At 43.1% G+C, this 11,208-nt stretch overlaps 1 protein-coding gene across 1 annotated transcript in view; it reads left to right on the forward strand.

Moving 5' to 3' along the window:
* Positions 1-7,740, forward strand: part of rbms2b (RNA binding motif, single stranded interacting protein 2b) — a 27,356-nt gene extending 19,616 nt beyond the window's left edge. Inside the window, exons 5-13 of the mRNA XM_080733077.1 lie at positions 1,598-1,755; positions 3,318-3,397; positions 5,016-5,125; positions 5,767-5,813; positions 5,908-6,001; positions 6,130-6,180; positions 6,628-6,738; positions 7,451-7,531; positions 7,648-7,740. Of these exons, the coding sequence (XP_080589203.1) occupies positions 1,598-1,755; positions 3,318-3,397; positions 5,016-5,125; positions 5,767-5,813; positions 5,908-6,001; positions 6,130-6,180; positions 6,628-6,738; positions 7,451-7,531; positions 7,648-7,725 (810 nt within the window). The 3' untranslated portion in view covers positions 7,726-7,740. The remainder of the gene's footprint in view (positions 1-1,597; positions 1,756-3,317; positions 3,398-5,015; positions 5,126-5,766; positions 5,814-5,907; positions 6,002-6,129; positions 6,181-6,627; positions 6,739-7,450; positions 7,532-7,647) is intronic.
* Positions 7,741-11,208: the final 3,468 nt, after the last annotated feature.

The following is an 11,208-nucleotide window of genomic DNA, read 5'->3' on the forward strand; positions in this document are numbered from 1 at the left end:
TGATCCAAGATTTTGATGCATAATTTCGCTGATGTATGCAAGCGGATACAGCCGGTCCCTGCACCTGAATTCAAGGTCAGGATTAACACGTTCCCGTAACTACAGTATATGCACGTGAGTGACACGTTATAACAATGCATGGGGAAGTGGAGTGATAATGGCCCTCCTGGGGGACTATGATAGCATGAAGCTATAGATATGATCACCACCAAAAGGCCTTCGTCCCAAAATGTCCAGTGAGACCGTGTCGTTATTTTACATAATCCATGGCAGGATGTAATATAATTATATAATATAATCGGCTATTTATAATTGTATATATTATTCAATGGACTATATCAGTCTCAGATTACATAGAATATGGACCGATACCACATCACCCGACACATGTCCCCCTCTGTCCTCTTATAATCAGTTAGTCGGAGACGGTCTTCTATAGCAGTGGTTCTCAAAGTGGATTCCATGGTCTCTGTGGGTTCCTTTAGGGGCGTCTAAATTGACCCATACAAGTCTGTAACTTTGACAGTGTACAAATGGAACCAAATGAACCCTAACGGGTTCATTTGTACACTGTCAGAGTTATGGGGAGACCTTTAAAGTTGAAAGCTTGGGAAACACTGTTCTATAGAATTTGTGAGCATTGGACAGGTAGGGGGACAGAGAGAGAGAGAGAGAGAGAGAGAGAGAGAGAGCGGATGAAGGAGAGGTGAAGAGAGAAGAGGAGGAATGAAGGGGAAGAGAAAACGAAAGGATTGGGGGAGTGGAGAGGGTTAGAGGTTCAGCTGAAGTCCAGCCAGACCACTATCGACACCATCTCTGCATAGCGTTCCCCTCACACGTCTTCCAGGCATCTCAGCTTTTCTCTTCGTCCCGGGCCAATATGAAATCCGCCTTCCACTTCAACCCCTCTGCCCTCTGATTCAAGACTGTTTTTCTGACTGTCTGACGACCTCCGCCCTCCCCTCCCCGCCCTAATATGATAAATCTTTAACGCTTCCTGTCAAAGTTCTCGTATTAATGTCCTCATGCTATTGATGGCGGCTTTTTTGAAGGCTCCGGGTTGCGGTCGTGATCCGGCTTCAAAAGGACCGCGGCAACTGGCTCGCCCGCCCGGCTCGTTCTTTAAGTCTGAAGCCCTGTCTATACTTTCTCCGAAATGTTCGTCAAGTTGTGTTTTCCGACGTGCACATTTCCTGCGTGCACATTGCTTTTCAGAAGTCGCGAGGGACATACAGTATATATATATTTTTTTTAAAGATTTGTTTTTGGGCTTTTTATGCCTCTATTTGACAGGACAGCAGACCAACAGGAAATGGGTAGAGAGATGGGGAATGACATGTGGCAAAGGTCGTCCGGATCGGGAATTGAACCGGCGACGCCAGCAGTCATTATAGCCTAGTATGTGGTATGCGCCTTGACCACTAGGCCAGCGGGCGCCCCCACGAGGGACATAATTTTATGGTTGAAAAGGACCTTTTGACTGAATTCTTCGATTTCGAAGTATGGACAGGGGTTAATTCAGACATGACGTGTAATGAACGTATCTTCGACCGAAATGCGTGACCTTTAAAACTGTCACCCCCCCTCTGCCTTACAGCAACAGGAGCAGGACCCCACCAACCTGTACATCTCCAACCTGCCAGTGTCCATGGACGAGCAGGAGCTGGAGAACATGCTGAAGCCCTTCAGCCAGGTCATCTCCACTCGCATCCTCCGAGACGCCAACGGAACCAGCCGAGGAGTCGGTTTCGCCAGGTATGCGCCAGGAGCAGCCAGGGGTCATCAACATGTCCGCACACGGATAAATGTGTCTGTGGCAATACTTGGTTTTTGTCCGTGGCAAATTCCAGATTTTTCTTTTTACACACCATTATAATTTTCTTATTTTCACCATAAGTCCCAATTACTGAATGTCATTCTTCAGGTCAGGACACTTGTTTACTATGCCACTGTGGCATATTAGGATTAGGAGTCCACCATTACTAGTGGTTCTCAAATGTTTAATTTGCGAGGATTTGGTTCCATTTGTACACTCAGTGTTACAGACCTCAGGGCTTCTTCAGGGCTATCTCTTTATGTTTTTCTGGTAATACTATTGTCACATTTTTATGTCTGTGACAAAAATGTAATTTAGATAAAAGTGTCCACCTCAAGCGAGCATGGCAATGGCCCCTGGGAGCAGCGGTTACCCGACCCTTCCATGTTAGGACCCCTGAATCTGCTGCTTTTCAATCCATCCAGAACAGGGGTCTGCAACGCTTTTCAGGCCAAGGACCCCTTAGCTTAGATGAAGCAGGGACCCCGATTACATATTGTATCAAATTGTGTTGCAGATTAAACTTCTTCATAGATTTCATAGTTATTTTCATTCAGATTCATGCTAATGTGTATTTTCAGACAATTTTAGACTCTGAATATTTAGTCAACTTGACTGTTGACTCTGCCCTTTACACCAACTCTCCGAAAATAGCCGATCTGCAGCTCACAAGGCGAGGCGTTGAGCTTGTAGATCTGCTATTTTAGGCTAATGTTTCCTCACACAAATATTTGGTGGACCCTCTGTAGTAACTCTGAGGACCTCTTAGGCATCCCGGACCCCCTGGTCCTTGTAATCTTAGCTGTACAATCAGGTACCTGGTATTCTAGATTATTATTATTATAGAAACCCAGCAGTACCAGGAGTCCCCAATAGGAGATTGGAACCACTGATCTATTGTGTGCAGTTCAGGGTTGGTACAATGGGGTTACATGCGGTCATTTCTGGTACATCCTAATCTGCTTAGGCTTTCCAAAATATTGGTATCTTGCACAATGCAATGAATGAGGCCAAGATCCCAAAAGATCCAAATGACGTTAGCTCTTAGGCAAAATGACAAACTTTTTTGTTTTCCAGTTACATAATGGTAATAACTGAGCCCTCTGCTGGACAATAAGGGTAGGACATAGACACAAACTCAGAGCTCTCTATACTTTGACACCTGCTGTTTTTGTACTCACCGGGATGTGTTTTTAGGCTGCACTCAGACTGGAACGCACAAGTTGAGTGAGAGTTGTGTGGGGGAGGCGGGGGGCAGAGACAGCACAATGCATTGCGGATGGAAGTCCAGTGGTTTGAAGTCTAGTGCGAGTCGTGAGCAAGTTGGACGCAACCACACAACACCACACGACTCGCACTCGACTTCAAACCACTCGACTTCCATCCGCAATGCATTGTGCTGTGTCTGCCCCCCGCCTCCCCCCCACGACACGCACTCGTTTTTGTGCCTTTAGATCTGTAGCCGGCCTTAGTGATGAGTTGAAATAACCCTCCCCTGCAGGATGGAGTCAACAGAGAAATGTGAGGCCATCATTCAACACTTCAATGGCAAATATATCAAGACTCCTCCTGGAGTACCAGGTGAGATATTCCATCTACGTATACCAGGATATATCAAGACTCCTCCTGGAGTACCAGGTGAGATATTCCATCTACTTATACCAGGGGTCTTCAACCTTTCTCAGGCCAAGGAGCCATAGCTGAGAGAGAGAGATGAAGCAGGGACCCCCTCTACATACTGTATAACATTGTGTTCCAGTTTAAACCTTTTCATAGATTTCAGAGATAGCTTCATAGACTTGTTTTGTTTGACAGCACTGTCATCAGTGTATGCTGGATTCATTGCGACCGTAGGTCGCATTTAGTATGAAAACCTGCAGAGCATGTCTGTCTGTCCGCCCGTCCGTCCGTGTGTCACGCCTCATGTCATGCTCCATATATGGCCAAGACATCTCCATATATGGAGCTGGCCAATACCTCTACATCTGACCTCACGGACGCCTCATGTCACACTCCATATATCCATATATGGAGCGAACCGGTATATGGCGTCTATGGATTAGCTGACCTGTTCTGACATCGCAATGATGACCAGCCAGATTAATAGTTTAACTCCTGCTTAACTGTGTCGTATTAACTCATTCAGAGCCCCAGACATTAACGGATTATAATGTCCAAAGTGCCTCCTTCAGGTCCCATTCACTTGCGTTGTCTTATTTTGAAGGCCAGAAGTCCACCACGCAATCACTTCCGGTCTGACGTCATCGGATCGTGCGCCGGAACCGATCCGTGTCCACGTGGAGTTGTGTAATGGCCGACCGGAGCTTTTATCATTGTGTAACATAAGCGAGCATCTGCCTCCATCCTAGCTTCTAAAGTGTAGTTTTGAGATAATGGACATTAAAGATGAGATCCCCCGTCCACCTCAATGTTAAGGATGGGACTATTTTGTGCTCGTGGAGCCGTGATGATGCGAAATCAGCGACGGATTTCGTCTCCGGACCGCCGGCGATTCTTCTCGGTAATGTACTCGCCGTTACAGTAATCTATTACTTTTCCCGAGATATCCCGTGAATGGCACTACAGATACTCGAGTACATTTCGCAAGACATCTCGTGAATGGCACTAGATGAGTAGAACCTCTGATGTTTCAGTACGACCTCGCTCTTTAGGGCGAGGTCGCTTCTCGCCCTTAGGGTGTCTTACTGGTGTTAATGTGTATTTTCAGACATTTAACCACTTCAACCCTCAATACTTAATAAACCTAAACTTTGGCTCTGTACTTGGTCTGCTCTTTTCCCCTCCACACCAAACATCTTTAACGAAAATACAATGAACGAGGCGTTGTGAGCTTGTGGATGTGCTAATTTTGGCCAAAGTTCTCCTCAACATAGGGATGCTAGGTTTCTAGGTTTAAAAATCACAAAATAAAGTTCCTATTAAATGTTCCTATTAAATGAGGACTCTGAGGACCCTCTAGGGGTCCTAAACCCCCCTGTTGAAGACCCCTGTTCTATAGGCCTATCTATTTATTTATTTTACACCGTCTACATTTATGCCACTAAGATGACCTTCTGTTTGTGTGAAGCACATTTAACACCATTACATATTCATGATATCTAATGTAATCCTACCTATCTCACACACATCATTACCCGATATGTATGAAACTCATCAATCACGCCTCTGAACCTTCTAGTCCCGGCAGAGCCCTTGTTGTGTAAGTTTGCCGATGGGGGTCAGAAGAAGCGCCAGAGCCAAGGGAAATACCTGCAGAACGGTCGTCCCTGGACGAGAGACGGAGACACGGTGAGTTGAACTTGCGTATTCAATTGCATGCCACATTGTGTAGTGGCGGATTTGTAGTTGGTTACACACTGGGGCCTTTTCCACCGGCAAAGAACCGGTTCCGGTTCTTTCTCCCGCCTATGTGATGAACCAGAGGTGTGCTTTTCCACCAAGAACCGGAGTTAGTTCCGAACCGTAAAAGTTGGTTCGGAACCGGAACCACAAAATCCTTGTTTTTTATGGTTCCAGAGCCAAATCCTTGGCTCTGGTTCAATCTGGTGGAACCGCAAGCCGGTTCGCAAGAATGAACCAAGGTTCCCAGGAATTGAACCGGTTCTTTGCCGGTGGAAAAGGCCCTATTGTGTCTGCGGCATGTTTTGAGCTTGTAGATTTCCTGGCACTGGCATGTAGCTAAATCTAAGTATAAATCAGAGCTAATGCTTTGGACATAATGCCATCATGGTCCTGCTTTGGACATAATTACATCACTGTAATGATTGGATTTAATGTAGTTATGTGTTGGCCCTTATGCAATATTACTGATAATATATTTTTGATGTAATGTTGTATGCACATCCTAACTCCTATGCAACCTCCAGGCAAAGTGAGTGCTCATCACAGAATATGTGCTTGTTAATGAATGGCTTTGGCTTATTTTCCAGGGGGGAATGACACTAACATACGACCCCACCACAGCCTTACAGAATGGGTGAGTGCTGCTACTCTCTGTGATCCAGGCATAGAACCCTGTGGTGACGCTGGACACGCTCTAATCACTAATAACGTGTGTTCCTCCACTATAGGTTCTACTCCTCTCCCTACAGCCTTGCCCCCAACCGGATGATAGCCCAGACTTCCCTCTCCCCATACATGCATTCTCCGGTGTCAACCTACCAGGTACTGAAACCTCTTTACAGTCAGACTGTAGGGTTCCTTGTAGGGCGTCTGTGCACTGGGGATCATTACGTATTTTTCGCTATGTCGTAATGACACGATGTCTTCCTTTCTTTTTGGAATGATTGCAGGTCCACAACCCATCCTGGATGCATCACCAGTCATACCTCATGCAGCCCACAGTGAGTACCTCGGAGGTTTACCTAAGAAAATGCACGCGCATCCCAATAGAGTTGCAACAGATGCTGGATACAAAAATATACTAACTAGACTAACTAGGGTAAAGAGATGATTTAATATTACAAATTCAATCATACATACAGTATCGTATACTGCATATAGCAGTGGTTCTCGAAGTGAGAACTCTCTGGGTTACTTGAGGGGGTTACTTGAAGGGGTTCGAAATGGACCATTTGGTTCCATTTGTACACTCTGAGTTATAGTGATCCTTGAAAGTTTGAGAAGCGCTGGTATTGTAATTATTGTGAAGTCCACATACGGTACCACCTCTCCGTGATGGAACCAATTCCGGTTCCTCAACGTTGAATCCAGTTCCTCATACCCAACCTTACTTATTATCAGTCCCTGTATCAATGTGGTTCAGTGCTAACGCTCTGTTCTTCTCACAGGGAGCTGTCCTAACGCCAGGAATGGAACACACCATGTCCATCCAGCCCACCTCTATGATGGGGCCGCTGGCCCAGCAGCTTAGCCACCTCTCCATGGGCAGCAGTGGCACAGTCAGTCCCATAATACAGTATATATTATAGTAGGGCTGGGCGATATAATTTCAAATCACTATCACGGTTATTTCAAACATTTGCTTCGATTACAATAAATGAATGATTTGTTTTTGTAACATTTTGAGCCTACTAGATTTTAATTTTTTGGTGTGTCTTTGGTATGACCGGGCCAGGTAATCGAACCCCAACCTCCCAATCTCAGGGCAGACACTCTAACCACAAGGCCCCCGGTGTGTACTTTGGGCCCTATTTTCACCAGTGTCTTACCCATTATCCCTAAACATTTTTGGCATTTTTTACTATTTTGATAAACATTTTTAAATAGTTCAAATAGCTGATCTAGAAGCTCACAACTTGTCAATGTAGATCGGCTATTTGAAGTATTACCTTATTTTTTGGCGAAAATAGGGCCCTATTTGACTTAAACCCCAGCATCCCTATTGTGGGGGATACCTTCGCAGGAAATAGCCACTGCGACGCGTTGTGAGCTTGTCGGTCGGCTATTTTCAGCAAAGATGTTTTGTAGAGCGAAAACAAAAAATACACTAGTATAGAGCCCTGAAGGTCTCCGCTCAACCACAACAGGGTCTAAGTGGATAAATTATCCCTGAGAGCTGTCCTGGCTTCGGGGTTGATATTCAACAGCGGCGTTGCTGACACAGTGGCTGTGACGTGTTGTTAATTACGTTGTTCTTTTGTTCCCCTCCAGTATATGCCTGCAAATGCATCTATGCAGGGGACCTACATTCCCCAGTACACCCAAGTGCCTGCCACCAACGTCTCAGTTGAGGTACAGAGGAGCACAACAGTATGTTCTTCCTTTGGAATTGGATCATCATGGCGTAATGGGAATGTGCGTGAAACTATTGTTCGGCAAATTAATCTCAGCTGCCTCTCTTGTTTCAGGAAAGTGCCGTCCAACAACCAGTTGCCATAGAGACGCCTACAGAACACACAACCTACTCCTACCAGCATAACAAGTGAAGAGTGGCGGAGGTGGGCTTCACTTATGTGTAGTGTGTGTGTGTGTGTGTGTGTGTGCGTGCGTGCGTGCGTGCGTGCGTGCGCGCGTGCGGCGTGCGTGCGTTTGATCTATGCCTGTTTGTGTGCATGCAAACATCCATGCAGAGAAACATCTGTTTCTTGCAATGATGAGTATTGATTGAGAAAAGATGAGGGGACCACACAATAGTTGCTCTCATTGCTAAATCTGGCGTTGTCGTCCCGTCTTAGATGTTCTGGAGCTGGAGTGACTCTCATCGGGCCCTGTCTGCTGACCAACCTGCACAGTGCACAGTTGACCCTGGACTCTTTAAAGCACCAGACAAATAGGGAGGAACATGGACTGTTACACAGAGGACATAAAATTGATATTTTCTACAAACTCACACTTTATGACAAAACTCTTTTAACTCCATACATGCAAGGCTAGAGGATTGGCGAGCGAACCGGAAATAGAAGAACAGAAGATGGTGCATCTATTTTGATAGTGGTCGAGAGACAGAAGAAACCGGTCACACAGATACTACACATTACATGTCGTTCTTGGTTTTGTTTTTTGTTTGTTTTTTGTTTTGTGTGCACATATTTCAATTTATTTTCTAATGCTACTCTGGCGAGCCAGAAGGAAACAGAATATCACAACATCATGTCAATTTTTTCTTTCTTTCTTTCTTTTTTTTTTTTTTTTTACCTTTTGTAAGATATGCTAAGAGTTTATTTCTCTCTTTTTGTCTGATACTTTGAGCTTTGAACCTGCCTTTTTGTACATAATTCTTTTTGTTTTTTCTTGTGTTTTAGCTTTGTGTCTCATTGTTTTATTGATTAGTGCAAATGTTTGAAAAGAGAAGGCTTACAAAACAAAGCATCCAACAAACAAAAATCTAAGGTCTTCTATTTTGGAGAGATCTGGTGCTAACTTGGATTTGTTTCTTTAAAAGTGGCAGCAAGTTTGATAGTATATTATAAACATAGGAAGCAGATTCCTTTTGGCACTTGAATCTCAAAAGATATATAGTTCCAGCAATCTTGACAACGCTTCAGACAATCAAAGGATTAGAATAATAATAAATATGATTATTTAGATAGAGATCATGGTCAATATGACAGATTTCGGAGAGCTGACTGCTCTCAAAGAGATAAATAGATTAACTGCGTTCCACAGAATATTTTAATATAGAGCAAAGCATATTCATTTTGAGCTGCTCCACTTGATTAAATCCAAAGTTGCTCAATAGAGATCGCATCTCACACAGAGCTGCCTGTACATAGGACTTTGAGTTTCTGTAGACTTTTGTTTTTGGGTAACAGTTTTGTTTCGTTTGTTTTTTTATCTTTGTGTAATAATGTCACAGTTATTTTTAATAACATTTTATCAAAACGTGTGTACATAGCGATGAGTTAGTCATTGTGTATTTCCAGTTAAAAGGGTTTTACACAATTTGCTTTTATAGACGTGAAAGCCGAGTCTCACACAAAGGATTTTATTTTCTGGAATAAGATGTTATTATTAGGATATGGTATCCTTATTACACAGACATGAAAAACAACTGTTACAGTGTGATGCTATCCTGGTATTTCCTCAGAAGACACACTATTGAGATGTTTTAGATATGGCCAGTATGGAGATGTCTTTTGACATTGGCCGTTAATGTGTCTGCTTCTACACCTGCATTGCTGCTTTTCCCCCCTTGTGACTGTTGTTTATTATTTTATTTACTTTTTTATTTTAATTTAAAACGTTTCCTTGAGATTTTTTTTATTCGTTTTTAATACTTTTTAAGATTGATGCTATTTTTCAAAGAGGCTTTGATTTTATTTTTGGTAGTGTGTTGTGTGTGCTTTAAATAGTGAAACGTAGATAAGTGTTTTTCAATGATGCATTTTCTCTTTGAAATAGTGATTTGTTTGTATGTTTGCATAATTCTCTTGCTCTGGTTTCAATGTTGACAGCATCAAAAGGCTTTAATGTGTTATATTTCAGATATTTCAGTTCAGTCTGTGTCACCAGTGTTGGCACTTTAAGCGTATAACTCCCGGTAATGGTTGAATTATGTGTGCTAGATTCATAAGCTTGTTACAGATATGTGCCCCAAGCAGTTGGGAACAATTTAAGAAATGTATGGTCAATAACCTTAACTTACCTCATCATACCAGAGCAATGTAGGCTTAGTCCAGAGGTCTTCAACAGGGGGTCCGGGACCCCTAGGGGGTCCTCAGAGTTACTACAGGGGGTCCTCCAAATCTTTGTGTGATAGAAACCTTTTTTCTCATTTTTTATATTAACCACTTGAACCCTAACATCCATATTCTGACAACTTTAGCCAAAAATAGCAGATCTACAAGCTCACAACGCCTCGCGCTGCGAGGCGTTGTGAGCTTGTAGATCGGCTATTTTTGGCAAATACGTTTGGTGTAGAGGGGAAAAAGAACAGTAGAGAGCGAAAGGTCAAGTTTATTAAATATTGACGGTTCAAGTGGTTAAATATCTGAATCCAAAATACACTGACGATTGTGCTGTCAAACGAGGAAACTTTATGGAAGGTTGTGGGGGACCCTGCTTCATCTCTCTCTCAACTAAGGGGTCCCTGGCCTGAAAATGTTGAAGACCCCTGTCAGTGTGCAAGGATCACAGGCAATAACTGCAGTAGTACTCATGGCTGTTCACGGCTGGTACTGTGTCCATACCGTTACTCTTCCGTCCAATATTCAGAATCATGCCCAAGGTCTCATGGTCTATGCAATTAATTTATTATTCTTAATAATGCAATACTACAGATGTGTAAGAGACACCTCACGTTATGACAATGGATCACCTCACAAAATGACTACACTTTCATGTTCCATGGACTCTAGTCTCCTCATACTTTCATCTTCAGCGCCTCAATTGCCGGTGAAATAGCTGAACTAAAAGGGAATCTGTTTTGTTTATCATAGTGTGGTTCATAAGACGATTGTACTAAATCTGCTCAAATCAAGAAATTATGGCAGGTGTACTTGATATACTATAGGGTGTACTGCCCATCTCCCCATCCATTCAACTGCAATTGTCTTGTTTTTGTTTTCTGTATCACCAAAGAAGTCATCCAGTGGGTAATAGTATCGGTCCACGGTAACAAAAGACCTCATTATTCTAGGCCACTGATCTAGATTTAGTATCCCTTCCATCAAATAATTTTTTTTGTTTTAGTCCCAAGAAAAAGGTTTATCTATGGTCTACTCCTGTTTGTTAATACATATTCATTCAGAGACTTAAACTGGTTGAGTGCTTTTAGTTTGTATTCTGAAATCAACAGTTAATCCTATTAGGACATAAGAAGTCAAACTTCACAGAAATGCCTTATAGATATCACTGATGAGAGTAATAAGTATAATAGTGCTGTTCAGAAATGGTTGGTTGGTTCTGACTGGAACAGAGCTTTTCATCATGCACTGCTAATGTTAATGTTGAATACTTTTTTTTGTATG

Source organism: Nannobrachium achirus, assembly GCF_963921795.1.
Source record: "Nannobrachium achirus genome assembly, chromosome: 9".
Classification (NCBI taxonomy): domain Eukaryota; kingdom Metazoa; phylum Chordata; class Actinopteri; order Myctophiformes; family Myctophidae; genus Nannobrachium; species Nannobrachium achirus.